Below are 21,638 nucleotides of genomic sequence, written 5' to 3'. Positions count from 1 at the left end.
AAAAGAATTTCAAGGAGGGGTGCCTAGCTGGCTCAGTCAGCAGAGCATGTGACTTTTGATCTCAGGGTAGTGAGTTCAAGCCCCACAATGGGTGTAGAGATTACATAAATGAATAAATAAAGTTAAGAAAAAAAAGAATTTCAAAGAAAGCTCAAGCTGTTTTCAGTAAAAATATTGTTAATTATAATATGGATATTTTTATTCTGAATGTATTAGATATTATAAAAGGCAAAACAGATAAGCAATTATGTTAACATCCTTAGGAACTGAGATTTTCAGCATAAGAGAAGGCAGGCACAAATATAGAATTAAAGAAGTAAGGCCCTGTAATTCTATATCTGAACTGGAAATAGTTGTATAAATTTATGATTTAGTTTTTCTTTAAAAAAACAAAACAGTCTTTCCTCTAATTGTCTACTAAAAAGCCTTGGAAACAGTAAGTGGCAATAATCGACAATAAGCACCCCTAGCACCAGACTGGTCTCTAAATAACAATTTCCACTAAAATATAATCAGGCTCTTTTTAATCTGCCAGTCTGGGGTAGAAACTAGATAAAATAAGCCTGGAACATCTTGTCATGCCACAGAGCAAGGAAGCTATCCAAAGACTCCTGGAGATTTGCCAACTGATTTCAGGAACAAACTTAAAGAGGTTCCCACAGGCCAAAGTTAAGATAATTTAAGCATCAACAGGAGTTCACTGATAGAATTCATAGCAATACTAAAAATAAAAAACAACAAACAAAAAAAAACCCCTCATTGTCACATTTAGAGGATGATAGGGAACCAACTTATTCTGTGAAATGGTATATATGAAGGAAAAAAATCATACATTTTAAATTGCTTCCTGTACAATCATACGTCAGAATAAATAAATACCTAACGTGGGTAAGAATACTTATCTCTATAGAAGTATCCTCATTAATAAATGAAGCAATGATAGCATGAGAATCTATTTAACAGACTCTTAATAAAATAACATATCTAGGTAGTAGAATTATCATCAATGTTCACTGACGTCCCAAAAAGACAGAACTCAACAATGTGAGCCTCCTGATGGAATCACATGCCACCACCTATGAAACTGCCTTACCAACAATTCAAAATACCATCAGAACATTCCTCTAGATTCAGTTACCAGCTTATAGAAATCAGGAAATAAAGGTGGAGAGAGGAACATTTTAAATGACACCACAAGTATTTAATCAGCTATATGCAGTGTTACAACTTCTATAGGACAAAGTCCATTTCTTTATAGAGTAAGTTCCATGATGGACGGATGGATGGATGGGATGAAAGGAAACAAAGGAGAGAGGGAGGAAGGAAGTAAAAGAAAGGGGGAAATTTATGGATTAAAAAAGACTTGAAACATACCAAACAATTATACTGTTAAAAGAATCTTTGGAGGGGCGCCTGGGTGGCTCAGTCGTTAAGCGTCTGCCTTCGGCTCAGGTCATGATCCCAGGGTCCTGGGATCGAGCCCCGCATCGGGCTCCCTGCTCTGCAGGAAGCCTGCTTCTCCCTCTCCCACTCCCCCTGCTTGTGTTCCCTCTCTCGCTGTGTCTCTCTCTGTCAAATAAATAAAATCTAAAAAAAAAAAAAAAAAAGCATCTTTGGAGAGCAACCCTGTTGGGACCCCTCTCACTCCTGAGAGCTTTTTCTGTATCCTTGCTTAATAAACTTCTATCACTTAAAAAAAAAAAAAAAAAGAATCTTTGGAGATACACCAAAATATTTACAGATGAAATGACATGATGTCGGGTGCCTGGGTGGCTCAGTTGGTTGAGCGACTGCCTTCAGCTCAGGTCATGATCCTGGAGTCCCGGGATCGAGTCCCGCATCGGGCTCCCTGCTCGGCGGGGAGTCTGCTTCTCCCTCTGACCCTCCCCCCTCTCATGTGCTCTCTCTCTCTCTCTCATTCTCTCTCTCAAATAAATAAATAAAATCTTTAAAAAAAAAAAAAAGAAAGAAATGACATGATGTCTGCGAGGAGAGAAGGTAGATAGGGGTGGTGATGAAACAAAATTAGCCATAAGTTGTAAGTGTTGAAGATGGATGATGGGGACATGCATGGTTTTTTAAAGACTATTTTATTTTTGTATGTTTAAATTTTTCCAAAATAAAAATAGCCCCTGGCTACTAGTCTAACATGTTTGCAAACTAAATTGTAAGGTAAATGAAAATGATAAAAAAAAATACTGACTGGTTTATGTGATTAAGTATAAAAGCACTCAAAGAATTATTCTAATTCATGCTATATACTAAGTTGTTCTGTTATTATGTACTGTACTCATTCTTCATTAAAAATAAACATCGACTTTTGGAAGCAAAGAGAAAAATCCAGTAGAGCATGGAATTTCTATTTCTTTCCTTAAGGTAATCCAACAACACTCTCTCAAATGCCTTTTACAAAAACATTAATGCTCTTAATAACTCCTATTTTAATCTGGACAAGCCTTTTGATAATATCTAGAGGAAAGAGGTAAAAGAAATTGGCTTCTGCTTAAACATACATAGAAAGCAGAATTTGGAAGTAACTAAATACTCTAAGTGATGCTCAGATGATAGAGTTCATAATACTAATTGCATTATTATTTTTTTCAAAAAGGAATCAATGTGAGGCAAAACAGGATAACCTTGTGGAAATGTGCCAACTACCCACCTTATTGTCGAGTTTTCTTGCCTCCATTTCAAACAAGACCACTCTGTTATCCTTTATTTCTTCAGCTGAAATCTATGAGGAGATAAGGTAAGTGAAAGACAATATGTTTTAGGGGTTCTGATAAACTCAGAAGTACTGATTTATTCTGTTATCTGATAATAGATACAATCGGTACTAATATAAATGAATTTTTAAATCTTTAATAAGAAAAAAGTACCATTCAGAAAAATTGATCATTATTTCTTTTATGTGTACAAAATATTTTCCCTAAATATGCCAAATCTGTATTATGCAACTCATTTTTCAAATGTTGTTGCCCAAACTGGATCTTCCCCATTCCAGTGAAAAATCAAAGCCCCGGAAGACTGCATGACCCTACCTGAAGTGTGAGTAAATCATACCTAGAGAACACTTTAAATTGAAATATGAGATCAACATTTTTCATCCAATGTCACTGAAAAACTTACTATAGTTAAAAGCAAATTCCAGGCTATCATGACCCCCAAGAGCAATAGAGCTAACTACTATAATGTTCTGTCTCACATAAGTCAACACCCCAAAGACACTTAACATTCTTTAAAGCAAAACAGTTGCTTAGGGAAATGCCCTCATAATGACAATAACCCTCAAACATGAGGGAGCCAGCCTTCCATTCTCAGACAGAGCTAAAGTTAGAAACTACAGCTCCAGGCAGTGATAACCTGGACAGAAACTCTAGAAGATAATTATTTTATCCTCTTATTTAAAGATACTTATTTAAAGTGCAACATTATGTAATTTGAAATCTAAAACAGTATAAAGCATATATTCATTTGCCTAGGACCAGTAATTAGCAATAGAAAAATCTGAGTGGGAGGATGGGCAGGAGAGTGCAAGCACAAAAAGGATGGTTAAGAGTTGAGAGGTTCAGGGGTGCCTGGATGGCTCAGTTGGAAGAGTATATGACTCTTGATCTCGGGGTCATGAGTTCGAGCCCCACACTGGGTATGGAGATTACTTAAATAACTAAATAAAAACTTAAAAAAAAAAGAGTTGAGAGGTTCAATGGGCATGGCATAATATAAGATCCATTTGGGATGAAATCCATTATGCAGTTTCTGTCCTATTGGGGGAACTATGTTTGCTTAGTAGATGGTCAAATTAATCCATTCAGACGATTAAGTCATTTCTCTCTACTTGGGGATTTACACTTCCATGGGGGAGAGGCCAGCATCAACAAGCTGCACCTGATTCCATGAGCAACTTAAAAGACTCAAAGAAGGAATTCCCATACGGCATTTTTCTCCTTCTTTTTGACCCAACATATTTCCCATTTGTGATCATTATAAGGCAAGTACAAATGAAAAGCAACATTCAGGATCAAATGACAAAGCATGGCTATAGAGTATTTGTCTGATACGCACAGTTTCAGCATGTCCTATTATGCTAAATCTTTTCAGGCAAAAGACAAATATCTTATTGTTACCGTAATGCTCCCTTTCCCCGCAGGTCTGCCGTTTTTAAGCACCAGGGGTCGAGTTAGCTTCTTGCTGGAAACAATCTGTTAAAATTGGAAAGTGATACAAAGAGCTATTTCACTTCAGTATGTGAATTTTTAAGCTGAATGATTTCAAAAAGAGTTGAGCATAAAGTTAAGTCAACTTAAGTCATTAGAAATGGAAATATTAAGTCCATGCCTTAAAGATTTAGAGATTATAAAACACATCTACATATTTAAAACCCACTGGAAAAGATTTCCTAGGGGCCAGTCCTGGCAGATACAATCTCCCCAACTACTAGTTTCTTTATCAATTTCTTCAAAGTTTAACTTCTTCCCTGTAATGGAAAAAGAGGGACAGGTTCTCTTCACATATACCAATCACTGAGCTGAAAACCCTGTAGGTAAGAGGTGGGCCTCAGAACACTCAATACATGGGATTCAGTTTTTCAACTGACACATAACTTGAATATATAACCCCCACAAAATATCATTTTGATTAATATAGTAGACTTAAGTACTCTCAAATAGATACCTCTATCAAATTCATTATAATTTAGCTACACGTGATTTTTTTTCCAAAAAAAATCAATACTTGTTTAATTTTCTCTTTGATACTATTCATCAAAGTTTTAGAAAACTGATCAGCTTCAGCTTCATATTGTCCTTGAGACTTAGGAAATACCAAGATCTCCAAACAATACACGGAAAAATAAACAAATCTAAGCAATGTCACCCGCTGAAAAACAATGACTCTTCCCTCCTGAGGCCTTTCCAGCTCTATTACAAATAGTCATGATCTCTCTTAAAATTTTTTTAAGATTTTGTTTATTTATTTATTTGAGAGAGGAACACGTGGTGGGGTGAGGGGAGAGCACAGAAAGAGGGACAAGCAGACTCCCTGCTGAGCGGGATCTCAGGACCCTGAGATCACAACCTGAGCCAAAATTAAGAATCTTACAACCAACTGAGTCACTCAGGCACCCCATGATTTCTCTTTAGAAGTCAGACTCTGAGATAGAAGAAAATGGTGAGCCTACAGATACACCTCTACCCTGATCAAATCTGTCATATAGGAAAGACAGATAATTAAGCAACTATGGATGGATGGTGGACGATAAGGTAGAAGCAGTAGAGAGTACCAGGGTGAGCACAGGGTGGCACCCCAAACTACTCAAGGGGGTCAGAGGAGGCTTACTTGGGGAGGAAGGCTTACACCAATATACCCAAGGTTGAGGAAGAGCAAGCCAGGTAAAGGGACAGTGTTGGGCCATCGAGGATCTAGAGGGATCAGTCACGTTAGTTAGAACATCAGAGAAGTTGCTGTTAGTTTGAAAGCATTTATGACTTAAACATAAGAACAAAATTGTACGGGCGCTTGGGTGGCTCAGTCTGTTAAGCCTCTGATTCTTGCTTTAGGCTCAGGTCATGATCTCAGAGTCTGCACTCAGTGCAAAGTCTGCTTGTCCTTCTCCCTCCCCATCTGCCCCTCCCAACACCTTCTCTCTCAAATAAATTGGTAAATAAAATCTTTAAAAAAAAATTTTTTAAAAGAACAAAATTGTACTGAAATCTATAAATAGTACACAAAGCAGCTAGAGCAATGGTATTATTTACTGAAGTGTCAAATGAAACACCTGTAACTCAAAAGAATTAATGGGCTCTGCCAAAAACACATGGACCCTGCCCTTAGGAAAAATAAGATAAATTCTATAATGTTCAAACTAAACATACTAATATATGAAACAGGTCTGTAAAGTGATTATATACTTTTCAACCCTAAAAATTAAACTAATGAGCACTTATAAAAAATGCCCAATTCTCTGGTTAAAATTTAGACACAATATACTGCAATAGCTAATTATACTCACCTGTCCAAGGGTACATTCAAATTCTCCTAAGAAATCATCATCATTCAGCTGGACGGTTTTGTTGTCAATGTCATAAATCCCAAATTTCAATTTCTGAACCACTTCAAAGTAGTAATCAATAACAAATGTCTTGGAAAATGTGGGATTCAAACAATTCTTAATCCTTTCTGTGCGATCAACCTATACTCACCCCCAAAAACAAAAAGATCAAAGTGCACTTAACATTTTAGCATCTTCATGTACTACAGGTAACTAAATATAAGCATAACAGATAGCTAAAGAAAGTTTTTATATGTAGATGAAAAATTCCACAATCAAGGACAAACTTGCCCCAAAAAACTGCATTAACAGATGAGATGTTTTCATTATTTTTAACGGTTGTAATAAGGGCTTCACATTATCAAAAGAGCAATTCAGACTGCTTTTCACCTACAGTATTTAACATTACCTCATACCACTGCTGACCGCTCGTATTCAAAAATAACACACATAAAGGGTCCGACTTCGACCCTACATCCATATCCAAAAGATTGTCACAGGAAACATTCAGCTCCACCTTCGTAACGCATTGGGCAGCCATATCGAGCTGTGAGAAAACCAAGGAAATGAGGATGCTAATGAAATGGTGCCTTTAAGAAGTACATACATTCCCAGTGAAATAGCTGAATTCTTAGGACAAACTGTCAGAATAGGATCCCGGAGTAAACTTGCTAGGATAAGACTGTTAATATGTGCCTCCTGGCAATTCAGATGGCTATTAGCCCATCCCAGTGATGTTGCTTTGGTCAGATTCTCTTGCTGGGATGAAACTCATCTTTGTATGACAATAAAATGCAGCTTTTAAAATGGCCAATAAAACATATTAATCTTCTTTTCACTTTACTATAAGTTTTGCCATTCAGAAAAAGTCCAAATATAATCTTGATCTTTCACATAAAGGTAAACATAGTATTTAGCTGAAAAACAAAATGAATCAGACTACAACCTTTATTTCATTTGTATTTGTTTATTTAACAAGATACTGAGTGAGATATTTTATTTTCAAAGAATTTCGGGGTCACCTGGCTGGCTCAGTTGGTGCAGCATGAAACTCTTGATCTCGGGTTTTTGGTTTGAGCCCTACACTGGGTGCAGAGATTATTTAAAAATAAAATCTTTAAAAAAAAAATTTGTCTAAGATTCAAATCTGGGGAATAAAAGACCTCAAATACCCCCTCCTTTCCCCACCCCATCCCCATACATTTTACAGCAGCGATTCTCAATCTTGGCTGCTTACTGAAATCACCTGCAGAGTTTTCAAAACCACTGAGGCTGGAGTCCCACACAAAGAGATTTAACTGGTTTAGGGTACAACCTGGGCATCAGCTCCTTGGATGATTCCAATGTGTAGACAAGGTTGGCAAACCCAGTCTTCCACAGAGAGCATCCAACGAATAGGCATGGCTCATGTTTCCCCAAGACTTGCTAAGAAATACCACAGTTAGCCTAACTTTCACACACCCCCTCCTCACTCCAACTCCAACCAATATATGAAGATGACTGGGGTCAGGGTGGACTACTTGGGAGCTGGCCTTGAGAGCTGATGATGCATTGAGGGTGAGTTGCTTTCCTCCCTGAACCCAGGGAAAGAAAGGGACTGCAGATGTCACCAAGAAGAGGACACAGGCATTTCATTCCTCGGCTGAAAGTCCACTTAGCCAGCTGTCTAGAGTGCAGTGGAGGCTGATGATGGTAGGACAGGTTCTGGAGGTAAGAAGATAACTCCTCCCCTAGAGCTGCTGGTGACATCCTTAGAATATGGAGTATTTAATGCCCTTGACCTCCACTTTGAGACCAGCTGAAATTCTGGGACAACAGGAACAAATCCACTCATCATCCTGTTATATTTAAACAGGATATCTGTGCTGTACAAAATGCCTAATCAGGTCTGATATGTTAAGAATTACTATGAGAAGAGCCCTTTGGCAATGTCAAAAACAATTCATGTCTCGTGGAAACTCTTTAATTACTCTAACGGACTCTAAAAATCGTAGCAATCCTCAATGTGTGTCAAAAATCAAGACCAGCATTTAGTATTTGTGAAATAATGAGGTCGGTTTCATACTCTTAGTAGCTAGAAATTCCTTTTAAAAGCAGAATTATTCCTTAATAAGAAACAAAATTCACAAATTCCCAATTTGCCTACTAAATACCCTACCCAGGTATTTTGTAAAACTAAACCTACTATAAATTCAGATGTCTTTGTTTTGCCACCTTACACTGTCAAAATTATTAAGTGCCAAAATACACAGTGCTGACAATATGTGCCAAAGATAAAAAGATCAAGGAGAAATCACTGAAGCAGACAGAGGAGAATTAACAGTACCAAGAGTGTGGATGAGACTGACATTCCCTGGGCTTTGAAGGATTCCATTAGGTGAAGAGAGAGAGACAGCACAGAGGTAGAAAAGAATCAAGACATTAGAAGGCACAGTGAGAACACCTCATCATCATGTGTCACAGAAGTGAGCATCCACGTTGGGGGAAACCACACTGGACAGGAAGAGGGTCAAGTTTGGTGTCCTGAGAGCCAGGCTGAAGGACTCGGGGTGGATAAGAAGGTGTTACTGAAAGTTCTCAAACTGGGGATAATAGGATGAAATGGCTTATTTTTAAATGTCACTTGTGTCGGGGCACCTAGGTGGCTCAGTCAATGAAGTGTCCGACTCTTGATCTCAGCTCAGGTCTTTGCCCCTTCTTTTCATCGCCCCATATGATAGGCTCTGGAATCAAACAAATGAGTTCTCATCTGGATCCCACACTGACTTAATGTGTGACCTCAGGTGAGAGTCAACCTCCCTATAGCCCCTCAGTTTCCTCATCTGCAAAATGAAAATAAATAACCGTCCCTTTCTCATACAGTTGTTGTGAGGACTAAATGGGTGAATATATTTAAACAGTGCCTAGTACATAATAAGTGTTCCAAAGTTGTTTATTACTATTATATTATTTTAGGACTACCTGCCTCCAGGTCTGATCTTCTCCCATGTATCCCATGTTTCTTTCTCTCTTTTTCTTTTTTACTAGTCTATTCCATGATGATTTCTCTAATTATTCCAACCTACACCAAGTCCTACACCAAGTCATTTGAACTCCTGCTGCACTAATAGTAACAGATAACTATAATATAGGAACAAGAACAAATTTGGAGTAAATTTGGAGTAATACCTGGGTTGAATCCCGCATCTGGTGATAGCTGTGACCACAAATAAATTACTTTTTGAGCCTAGATTTCCTCATCAGTGAAAATGGAGATACTGTAAGTAAACTTACAAATCAGGCATGTGCTGGGCATCTTGCTTTTCATATCTAACATAGAATCTATGGAATAAATGTTAGTTGTATAATTTTTTTCTTTTGCATAAGGTAGTTTGTCTTACAAGTTGTATGTCAGCTGTACCCAGGATAATGCAGTACCCTGTGAACAGATTTAGAATAAGGATTTCTTTTTTTTTTTAAGATTTTATTTATTTGACAGGGAGAGACACAGCGACAGAGGGAACACAAGCAGGGGGAGTGGGAGAGGGAGAAGCAGGCTTCCCGCGGAGCAGGGAGCCCGATGCGGGGCTCGATCCCAGGACTCTGGGACCATGACCTGAGCCGAAGGCAGACACTTAACGACTGAGCCACCCAGGCGCCCCTAGAATGAGTAAGGATTTCTAAAGCTCCTGAAGAACATGTAAAGAATTGTCTACCAGGCAGCAGAAAGCCCTCAAAGTTCCAAGGATGGGGAGAATTCAACAGAAAATGCACCATATTTATGTGTGAAGTCAGTCTCATAGCGAGGAGACACAACACGTCAGAGAAGCATTATTTTTTTTTTTTCCCTAACAGTGCTCATACAAGAGCTACAAAACAACATGCCAGACACACCTGATTATTTAGTAAATTGTTCACAGTTAACATTACTACATTGCTGTTAGGACACGAATTTCCTCTATTAACAGGATCCCCCCATGAAAACAACTCTGACTGCAGCCTCGTTTTTTTTCTAGAAACTCATTATGGCTGAATAACAAATGGAAGAAATTACATAAATAATCAGGTCTGGAACCTTATTAACAGCAACATTCACCATGATGCTCTTTTCATTTCCTTTCGGTGTCATCATCCAGCACATGATATACAATTTTAAAAAGAGCAATAGGGTATTATTTTATGATGGAAGAAAACAAAGCAAATGTTTTGTAGCCTTTGAGTATGGAAAATAGGAGATTTGGCTGGGATAAGTGACCAGGCAGAGGAATGTGTCTGTACAACTAAAGAGTGATTCTATGTATTTTACTACCCAAAAAGCAGGATGATAGAAAAGACAGAAAGAGCCTCTAGGAGTGGACAATAGCTTCTTACAACACAGATTATTTATTGGAGAATTGTCTGGTTTCTAAAACGCAAAGAACACCTGGAAATACTAAACCTATCAACCATTCTCCCAGTAACCCTAATTTTCCTGAACCAACATTATATAACACAGTTCAAAGGAATTAAAAAATAAGACCTAATCATTGAATTTTATGAAATTTAAAGCATATGGTCACTCCTATGCCCTAGGTGAAAATTCTTAAGTCTTGTATGCTTTCTCTTTTCCCATCTTCCCTTAGAGGTACTCCTTAGATCTACTCAGTAGAGGAGAGTCTCCCCAGTACAATTTAAATCTCTCTCAACTGTGGAGGTGTAGAACTATCTCTATACCCATGGTCACAACTACTTCAGGTCTTCTGTAGCCCTGCCTGCCTGCCTACTTAATGGTCTCCAGATGGGCACTCCCACTGCCATTCTCTCTCCATTCATATCATGATTTTATCACTTCTGATTAAAAAAAAAAAAATCCAGGCCCTTCGGTGGCTCAGTTGGTTAAGCGTCTGCCTTCCACTTGGGTCATGATCCCAGGGTCCTGGGATCAAGCCCTGCATTGGGCTCCCTGCTCAGTGAGGAGACTGCTTCTCCCTCTCCCATTGTCCCTTCCCCGCACCCCCTGTTTGTGCTCGCTCTCTCTCTCAAATAAATAAATAAAATCTTTTAAAAAATAAAATAAGGGACGCCTGGATGGCTCAGCCGGTTGGGCGTCTGCCTTTGGCTCCGGTGGTGATCTCGGGGTCCTGGGATCCAGCCCCAGCCTGCTTCTTCCTCTCCCTCTGCCACTCTCCCTGCTTGTGCTCTCTCACTCTCTCTCTGTCAAATAAATAAATAAAATCTTTAAAAAATAAAAATTAAAAAATAAAATAAAATAAATTTTTAAAAAAATCATTACTGGCTATCCAGGGCCTACCCTAGTCCAATTAGCTATACCTGGAATTCATGGCTCTGTCTACTTCTGCCCCTAGCCTGCCCATCTAAGTTTTTCAAGATCCATTTCAAATGACACTCTCCATAAAGCTGTTGCTGATACCCCCGTAGGGCAGTTATGGTACTGACACTATCGTTACTTGTCCACTATTGTCACTTACGCATGCGCGGCTCACACCCTTTCTAACGCCTATGTGCTGAGGACAGCGACCCGTGTTTTACTGCTTCCTCTGCATCCTGAAGCACGATGTCTGGCACAGGTTTTTCACGGCTGAAACAGCAGTAACTTTGGAGTCAGGAGGCTTGGTTCAAATTTCCTTCTCATTATTTATTTGGGTGTGTCAGCTTTACCAAATTATCCGTCTGAACCTCAATTTTCTCATCTATAAAATAGGGATAAAAAAATTACCTGACAATTGTAGATCTGTAGGGCACTCAGCCATTTTTAGATATTCTGTGAATTGTAGCAATTATTATTTTATAAACTACTCAAATATTTTAATTGGTAGTCTCAGCATCAATGGCTTCTTATTCAATAGTAAGACATAATGCACCTTTCTCATCCTTGTTTATAAAGAACTTCTTAGAAAAATAATAAAAGAATGTCTGGGATTTACACAAAATTAATTTGCCAAGCAGGCAGCTTTTCTTATAGCTAAGTGCTAATTTTCCTAAATCCTCTCAGTACAGTTTGTTTACCTGAGCTACTGCATAGTCGGCATGTGGGGGAGGGAGGCAGAGCCAGTGTCAGTGAGTCATCATTCCTTGTAGAACAACTGGGAGGGAGAAGTCAGTGCCCAGCCACCAATGTCTTTAGTAAACTTCACTCTTTAGCTACTAAATGAGGAGGTTGGCAACATTACAGAGTTCTCAGAGGCTCCTTCTGGTTCTGATACCATGATTCACTGACTGCTATCCATAGTGCATCCTGCATGACCTCCACTGAGAGCAAGCAGGGTAACTTTGGGGCAGCTGGAATAGGGCCCAGCAATATCAGCAGGACACACCCCATGCAGTGTTTCTCAAATTGTGTGGCTCAGAACAGTAAAAATGTCCCCCTCAACCTCCCTCAAAAAAGTGGGGGAAGGGTAATATGGCAGTCAATTTAAAAGCTGCCACTACCTGGAGGTCCCGGGTCAAATCAACAAGTGTTTACATTAAGAGGTTATTGTGTACCCATTATCATGCTAAAGGTAGTGGGGACATGATACAGCAACAGAAGACCTTGGAACTCATTATAATCATATTGGGGAGATCCATTCATTCAACAATTATTTACTGAGTATCTTCTAAGTGTTCTACACGGGGTGGGGGAAGAATGCAAAGCAAAAGCAAAATACCTAGCTATCCACGTATACATGGAAAAAACACAAACAATATAAAACTGTGTGGTGCAGAGAGGAAGCAATCAAAGTGCCCTCAGAGCTAGAGAAGAAATCTACAGATTTCTATTTTTACGAAGGATTAAAACTATACTCCATTATAAAAGAATTTATATTCACGTTGCCACATTTAAATGACTTGCCCAAGATAAACAAACTAATAAGTAGCAAGGCCAGGACAAGAACCCAGATTTGCTTCCTATCATGCCAAATGCCCTCAGAGCTCTAAAGCCTATAATTAATCATTACTTAGTATAACAGCAATATTCTTTAATTAATTTCCCTATAGCTTTTAGTTAGTATAGCAAATGTAAATATTCAGCCTGACACAAATTAATGAATATGATCTTATAAAATCATAGAAGATTAATTTTTAGGCTACAACTATGATTATCTTTCTTGAACAAAGATAACCAGAATAAACAGTAATGACCCAATGGTAGAAGAACTGGAATGGTTTGTATTTACATCACAGCAGTTCCTCTTCAGACAGCCCATTACATTGTAAATTACTTAAGGCTAAGAAAGCATTTTCTTCTTGCTAGAGTCTCTACATACACAGATCTACATGGGGGACACAGGATCTCAGTGCTTTCTGAAGGCAGCAACATTAATTCTCAGGAATATACCACACTTAATATCCATGGAAAAACTTACATTAAAGGAATGTACAGTAAGCTTGCATTGTATTTATTAAGAAAGTGATGCCGTTGGGGCGCCTGGGTGGCTCAGTCCGTTAAGTGTCTGGGCCCGCCCTCAGGGTCCAGAGATTGAGCCCTGTGTCAGGCTCCCTGGTCAGGCTCCCTCTCCCTCTACTGCTCCCTCTGCTTGTGCTCTCTCACTCTCTCTCTGTCAAAAAATAAAGTCTGAGAGAAAGAAAGAAAGAAAGAGAGAGAGAGAGAGAGAAAGGAAGAAAGGAAGGAAGGAAGGAAGGAAGGAAGGAAAGGAGGGAGGGAGGGACGAAGGGAGGGAGGGAGGAAGGAAAAGATGACCACATTTTTTTTTTAATCCCTGCAATGGAATACTAGAAATGGGGATAGACAATTAGAATAGGCCAGGCATTAGAGCACATAAACAGAGAAAAGGGCACGTTTTCTTTTTAATGTGAAAAAGGGGCCAACAGGAAGGGTCACTGGACCAGGAGTGGGAAAAAATGGAGGGTAGTTCTGTGTCAGTCCTACCACACATGCTCCAAGGGCTCTAACTGCTCTAGGCCTCAGGTTTTTCAACGGTTAATTCTAAGAGTTGAGCCAATCACTTTAAGTAACTTCTAAAGCCTCTTCTAGTTAATGTTCTATGACTAATTTAATTACAGTGAATACAGAGCTTGTTAGGAAGTGGTACTAAAGGAGTAGAAAAATTTAAAAAGTAGAAAATAGCAGAAAATGTATAAGAACCAAAAAGAGAAATGGAAGGAAAGAATAAAACTTTCCAAATTCAGCTTCCATCTCCCACTACTGAAAAAGCTGTAGCTGAAAAAATATATATTTAGATACTTTCCCACCAGTTAGGTACCTTTGCTTGAAACTGTTATTAAATGCTCTAACCCCAGATGACTTGAAAAAGTATTGTATATCAACAAACAAAACACCAGGCCCAATCTATTAGGTACATGCAGCATAATAAGGAAGTGAGTTTTACTACCATCCGTGGAATCTCACATTATTTAACTCCCAGCTCCTATCACAGCAGCAAAAGGAATCAGCTTTTGACCACCATTTTTTTTTAATTAATTTCCAGATTCTTGACTAATCCTGAATAAAATCTAGATAGCAATGCTATGCCTGATACCTGAACATGCAGAACTGGGAAAAGATATATTTTTGTATTACTCTTATTTTATTTTTTTAAAAGATTTTGTTTATTTATTTGTCAGAGAGAGAGAGACAGAGACAGAGACAGAGAGCGTGGCAGGCAAAGGGAAAGCAGGCCCCCAGCTGAGCAAGGAGCCCATGCGGGACTCCCCAGGACCCTGGGATCAAGACCTGAGCCGAAGGCAGATGCTTAACCGACAGAGCCACCCAGACCTCCCTTACTCTTACTTTAAACACAGAAAGTATGTGCAGTTTTACCCTGTCCTTATTGCTACAAAGTGAGCAATTAACTAAGGCCCCTTCCTTGATTTCTCTAGAAAATTCCTAAGATTCTATTGATCTGTTCTATGATTCATAGCAGGCTATAGTTTACTTCACATGTGTTTCAGGTTAGACTGCTTTACTAATCCCAACGGCTGCTTTATACACATTTTGGAAATGTCACTGATTATATTGCCAAGCCTATCAAATGAACAGTTCATAGTAGACGCACTGAGTGAAGTGTTAATAAAAGTTAGAAGCAGTTGCAACATCTCAATATTGCCTCACTTTAGGAAACACGCATCTTGGCAAAATTAGCTACAAAGTAAGTATCTACAAAGTGAATCATCTTTTACCAAAAATGGCATTGATAAAAATCAGAGCTACATCCCCTAGCAGAAAATTCCAGGATGCTCAGTTGAAAAATGTTAAAATTCTAAGGGCTCAGTGATATGAGGGCAGTTTGGGTATTATATAAAGGCACATCAACCTGCTGAGGCTGATGTCCCTTGGTGTTCAGAGCGCTTTAAGAACTCCCCACCTTCTGGAATCTCCTAGATGTTGGGCCAGCCATCAGAACTTCTCACCTGTCCCTACTATCCAACTGTGCCGAACTCAAAAAGCATGCTTCCTAAAACTCGGCTCCCTTCCTTTTCTTCTTAGCTGGGCATGTACAATATTTAGTTGGGCATTTCACATTTTGTCACTTTGTGCTGCTTTCCAGTTCATGGTGAACAATAACACAAAAAACTCTTTCAGTTTAAAGCTGGAACAACTACAACTACTTCATTCTCAAGATTTAAGTTTGCACATTGAGCAGGGGCGCCTGGCTGGCTCAGTTGGTAGAGCATGCGACTCTTGATCTTGGGGTTGTGAGTTCAAGCCCCAAGTTAGGTATAGAGATTACCTAAAAATAAAATCTTTAAAAAAATAATCAAATTTTATATGTTGAGCAAGGACTTTTGAAATGTTTATACATTTCCTGATTTCAAGAATATTCCGTTTATGGTTACTTAGCACATAAATTTCAACTGGTTTTAACTTTCTGGCAACCCCCTTTTATTTCCCAACCACAAACAGTTTAATAATACTATTCATTCACTCAACACATATTTATAGAGTATCTACTGTGTGCCAGGTCCTGTTCTGAGGTGTTGGGAGAACAATGAACAAAACAAACAACCTGCCCTCCTGAGGTTACATTATAGGGAGAAAGACAATAAAAAAGATAAAGTAAGCGGGAGGGGGGCGCACCTGGCTGGATCAATCAGTAGAGCACTGGACTCTTGACCTCAGGGTCATGAGTTCAAGCCCCATGTTAGGCGTGGTACCTACTTAAAAAAAAAAAAAAAAAGGTAAAAAAGGTAAATAATCAACCTAATGGAATTATATAAGCCTGAAATGGTGAATACCTAAGATGGAGCAACCAGTCTCTTTTGAATACTATATATTATGTGATATTTGATGCACAGAAGAGTGTATGTAACATATGTGTGAGTTATAAAGTACAACAATCAAATAAACATCTGTAAAACCACTACCCATCTTAGAATCTTTGAATATCTACATCAAGGGTCAGTAAACTTTTTCAGTAAAGGAACAAAGAGTAAATATTTTAGTTTTGGCTGGTCAAGAGGTCACTCATGGTCTCTGTCACAACTACTCAATCTGCCTTGGTAGAATGAAAGTGGCCACAAACTGAACAGGCATAGCTGTATTCCAATAAAACTTTATTTACAAAAACAAGCCATGGGCTGGATTTGGCCCACAGGCTGGAGTTTGCTGACCCTTATCTAGGTCAAAGACTCTGAAGTGTTGGAATCACAGACTCTTAGAACATTGGAATCATAGGCTATTTGATCCAAGGGACCCTACGGTGTTAGTTACAGACTATTTGAATCATAGGATTCTAGAAAGTCACACTCGAACCTCAGAGTGTTAGAAGTATAGAGCTTCAGTTGTTAGACGTTAGAATTTTATAGATGGTCTGGACATTAGTCAAGGAGTTCTAGCCCTAGTTGATCAGTATGGTAGCCACTGGTCACATGAGGCTACTGAGCATTTGAAATGTGGTGCCTCTGAAATGATCTGAGCATGATTTCAAAGACTGATATGAAAAAGAAATGTGAGAACTCTCAATAACTTTTCAGATTAATCACATATTGAAATGATAATATTTTAGATATATCTGGTTAAATAAAATAAATCACTAAAAATGTTTTAAAAAGATAAGTTAGTAGGGGTGCCTGGGTGGCTCAGTCATTAAGCGCCTGCCTTCGGCTCAGGTCATGGTCCCAGGGTCCTGGGATCGAGCCCCACATCGGGCTCTCTGCTCCGCGCGAAGCCTGCTTCTCCCTCTCCCACTGCCCCTGCTTGTGTTCCTGCTCTCGCTATCTCTCTCTCTGTCAAATAAATAAATAAAATCTTTAAAAAAAAAAAAAAAAGATAAGTTAGTAAAATATGTAGTATGCTAGGTGTTAAAAGTGCTAAAGAAAAAAATTAAGCAGGGGAGAAGAGTGAGAAGTATTGAAGGTGGGGTACACCTCTAGATATTTTATAAGCTTATCTTGACAACACAATTAGGAAATACGTGCTTTGATTTTCACTTCTTTTTAAATAATCCTGATCCCTAAACAGATGAAAATGTGTCCAACAAGTTCCTCTTTACAGTTGCAGATATCTATTTTAACATGTACTACCACCTTAGAGGAATAGTAAACTACAGCTCAGAAAACTGAAGTAGCCTGATGAAAATGCATATTGCAACCATGCTGTGCTTTGGTAATTTTCACAGGAACCAGACATAATACAACCACTTGGTAAGAGGACATTTCAAAACGATTTGCTAAAATGAATATGTAATATTTCCTTCTAGTTTTCATGGGAAAACTGTATTAATATGCTATCCATCTAATTTATGTTGGTAAATTTGGCCAGTAATACACTGATTTTAATGTTTTTTAAAAAATATGATTGCAAAAAAAAGATTGCCCACTCGTAAACTGTTATATACTAAAAAAATACACTTCAAAAGAATCCCAATATTCTTCTACTACCTTCTTCAAATTTAAGCTAGCATAATCAACTTAAATGTAGTTATCATCATCTTACCAAATGTATATATAACGACTGGTTTTGATTATATCAGAAACTTAAGTAATATAGTTAAATAAAATCTATGATACTTTTAGGTGCTCATTTAAATCTCCTTCTCAGCCAATCTTTCAACAAATCTTCAACCACATACTCTACCTAATTGTTTGTTGGCTTTTAACCTTGCTAGCAATCCTTATAATATAAATAAGAACACGAAGGAAAAACATTGGTGGGAAGGAAGCTAACCTGTAGGGTAAAGGCAATAGTGGGTACATTAAAGGAATGTCCAAGTCTGGGCTCCTCAAACTTGTTGAGTACCACCAAGAGATGGTGTCACTGATCCTTGCTAAAAGAGCTACCTCAGAGATTATGCTTTTGATGATCAGTGGTGGCTCATTACAGATTTTTGAAGGTCAAAATGTTATTTAGTCATATTTCATATCCAACACTAACTTTCTCAATTTTGCTGATAGGCATACTTTCTAGCATAATAAATCACTGACTAAAAAAAAATTTTGAAAAAGGAGAAAAGAAAACTCTAACAATAGTAGAAAAAAAAGCACAGCAATGGTACAGAGAGATGGAGGACAAGGAAAACTATGTCTAAAGCTATACCAAGAATTGATAGGAGGTAGGATACAGTGTAAACTGGGTATCTGAACAGATGCTGCAAAGGAAATACTCAGGACTGCATTGATAGCATTGGAAAGAGTATATAAAAAAATATTTGAATATGTATAAACTTAAGGTGCCTTAAATTTATGTGGAAATCAAGACCATTGTCTATAAAGTGTTTACAGTTTTAACTGAAATTAGGAGAGGTGTCCAGTCATTACACACCCTTAAAAAGGCAAAGAATCCTTTTGTTTCCCCCCATCCTGAAAACTCCTCTCCCTCTCCATTCTTCAGGGGCTAGATCTGAGCAAGGATATCCTGAAAGAGAACAAACTGCACACTTCATTGTGCAGTTTGTGCTGGGTACCTTTTAGTCTGGGGAGGGCTGAAATTCAGCTCCCCCTCACATCCAGAGAGTCTCCACATGGTCCAGGCCCCAAAACTTGCTTTCTTTGAATATTTTCAACCCAGAGTGGGATGCATTTTTCCAAAACATCAGCCAAAAAGAACTGCCTTTAAAAAAATATCTCAGAAAGGCAAAAAAGTGGCCCTGGGTACCACAGATTAATCTCTTGGTTTCACTATAATTGCCATCATATATGTCATCTGTTCTCAGTTCTCCTTTCTTATCCTTTCCTGCTTCTCTCTACCTATGGTCCATGCCTACACAAGTTTTGTTTGGCTCTGGCTGGCTGCACTCAGAGCTGGAGTTTGCTGACCCCAGTTAATGACAACAGCAAGATCTATGTAGCTGTACCTAGCTTACCACTATGCGCCAGGCACTTTGTTAAGTGAATTACAAATATGATCTTATTTAATTCACATAAAAACCCTATGACATAGGATGTATTTTATCTCTATTTTACAAATGCAGAAACAGGCCCTAAAAGGTTAAGTAACCTGCCCAAGGTCACACAGCTAACAAACGTCAAAGCATAGACTTGAAACCCAGGTATCTGTCTTATCCCAAGCAGAAATGTTCTTTACATTAAGCCATAAAGCCTGTGCTCTGAAATCATACAGAGACCTGAATTCCAACTCCAGTACTACTATTTAGCACTTGTGTAGTTTGGTAAATTATTTAATCTGAGTTCCGTGTATGAAACAGAATAACAATACCACCTAAGTTTGTGGTTGTGAGCATTAAATGAGCCAACATATACAAAAATTTTCTAGTACAGTGTTTATGGGTCACTCTAACCAAAAATCGCTATATTCAATCCCGCATTCTTTCTGATTCTTTGTTTAATTTATTGAGGCAGCCACAAAAAGATAACACCAAAGGTAAGCAGAAACTGTGGATCACCAACCAAGCGCAACGTTAATGGTCTATATGCTCGGTCTGCCATAGATTCCGGCACTGCAAAACCAATGCAACTGCACTTCCTCCACGTCCCTGGTTGTAGTGAGCCCAAAACACTAGACAGAAGAATATGGGAGCCGGAGCCGGAACAGGAGCTCTTAGGACACCCTGTCTCACAACCTTCTGCTCTACTATGAAATCAAGAGTTACCTTTTCCCACCCCATCTAGCAGCTTCTCCTGGAACCCCCGGCTGCTCTGAAGAGTGCCCTGTTCCTCCCGGCACTCGATTCAAAGCGTGGAACCCTGACCCAGTCCCTCACCCCACTGGGCGCTGCGGATTTTTCCAAGCGTGTCACCCTCCCCTGGGCCGCAGGCCCGACCCTCCCCGCTGGGGTAGGCTGGCGATCTGGGCACCGCTTGCCCAGGTGCACGAACGCAAGGCCCAGGAGGCTCCTCGAGGCCCAGAGCTGAGCCCCGAACTCCGGCTTCTCCGGAAGGCGATGGCTAGCCCCGGGCCTCCCCAGGCCGCAGACCTCGCATGCTGAGGCTCGAGAGTCCTCTGCGCGCCGCGGCCGATCCCCCCGCCGCACTGAGCCCAGGGTGCACTTCCAGCGCGAGGGCCGCGCGGAGCCTGCGGGCCTGAACGGTCTCCGCGAGGGCTCTCTTCCTCCCCCGGGGGATCTGTGGGTTGCTGGGGCCCCGCTACAGAGAGAAGCCCGCACTCACATCCCGCTCTCAGTGGTGTAATCAGGTAGGGGTGGAGACCAGGCAGCCAGAGTCCACAGGGTAGCCCGGGCGCGGGGATTCACAGGAACCTGAGGCCGAAGGGGCAGAGGGGCGGGGAGGGGAGGGGCTACGGTGCAGCCCCGCCCACTACGGCCATGGACCGCCCAGTACTGACTAGGATCTGCACCTAGAGAGGAGACCGATGCTTCAAGGCTCTTTAGGAGATCTCTTGCTTATGGAAAGCCCCAAGCTGATTTTAGACATTAAAATGAGTTGCTTGGTGCACAAAAATAAATTTCAGAAGGATAAAGGAATTAAAATATTTGAGAAAATTTATACTATCTGAAACCAGGAAAAAATCATCATGAGGGTAGTGAAATGCAAACTCCTAACCATTCTTATTTAAAGCGTTTCCAAAGTGCACACTACCCGACTCATTTTACATCCGAATCTCATTTAATTCTCACAATTTTGTGACGTAGTTAGTGCCATTAACCCCATTTCGCAAATGAGAAAACTGTGATTGAGTAACTTGAAATTTGGTAGCTGAGTATTAGTCTACTTGCCTGAAGTCACAAATTCTAAGTAAACTAATTTCAAAGCATCCTGCTTGACGGCTACTTGATGCTGCCTACAAAACAAACTACTACGGAAAATATTGCTACATTTGACTACTAGAAATTGAGAACTTCTGCCCAAGGAAAACAGGGACAAAATCAATAGGCAAACACACGAGTAAAAATATTTGCCACAACGCTGATATTAAAGGGTTAGTATCTAAAGTATAAATTGATTTTTAAAAAATAGAAAAATGGGCAAAAGATATATATTTTTTAATTGCACAAGACAGGGGTACCTGGGTGGCTCAGTAGGTTAAGTGTCTGCCTTCGGATCAGGTCATGATCCTGGGGTCCTGGGATAGAGCTCCACAGCAGGGAACCTGCTTCTCCCTTTCCCCCCTGCTCCTGCTCTCTGTCACTATCTCTCTCTCAAATAAATAAATAAAATCTTAAAAAAATAAATTGCAGAAGACCATGGAAAATGAAACAAGTGAGGACTTTCCTAAGTAAAAAAAAAAAAAAAAAAAAAGACTTTTAATCCAAAA

General features: G+C 39.4%; 1 protein-coding gene across 3 annotated transcripts in view; it reads right to left on the bottom strand.

Annotated features, from left to right (window-relative positions):
- Window positions 1-20,629, bottom strand: part of CPNE3 (copine 3) — a 50,268-nt gene extending 29,639 nt beyond the window's left edge. Inside the window, exons 1-6 of one of the 3 annotated variants that reach the window (XM_032421641.1) lie at window positions 20,534-20,629; window positions 11,497-11,718; window positions 6,459-6,596; window positions 6,011-6,190; window positions 4,128-4,202; window positions 2,663-2,734 (exon numbers count right to left, since the gene is read on the bottom strand). In XM_032421641.1, coding sequence (XP_032277532.1) covers window positions 2,663-2,734; window positions 4,128-4,202; window positions 6,011-6,190; window positions 6,459-6,590 — 459 coding nt within the window. In that variant the 5' untranslated portion in view covers window positions 6,591-6,596; window positions 11,497-11,718; window positions 20,534-20,629. Of the gene's footprint in view, window positions 1-2,662; window positions 2,735-4,127; window positions 4,203-6,010; window positions 6,191-6,458; window positions 6,597-11,496; window positions 11,719-16,046; window positions 16,968-20,533 lie in introns of those variants that run through there. The other 2 variants (XM_032421642.1, XM_032421640.1) reach the window with 2 other exon arrangements.
- Window positions 20,630-21,638: the final 1,009 nt, after the last annotated feature.

Source organism: Phoca vitulina, unplaced genomic scaffold, assembly GCF_004348235.1.
Source record: "Phoca vitulina isolate PV1807 unplaced genomic scaffold, GSC_HSeal_1.0 scaffold25, whole genome shotgun sequence".
In the NCBI taxonomy this organism is placed as follows: domain Eukaryota; kingdom Metazoa; phylum Chordata; class Mammalia; order Carnivora; family Phocidae; genus Phoca; species Phoca vitulina.
The sequence above is the reverse complement of the archived record's forward strand: the minus strand, read 5'-3'. Positions and strand labels throughout refer to the sequence as shown.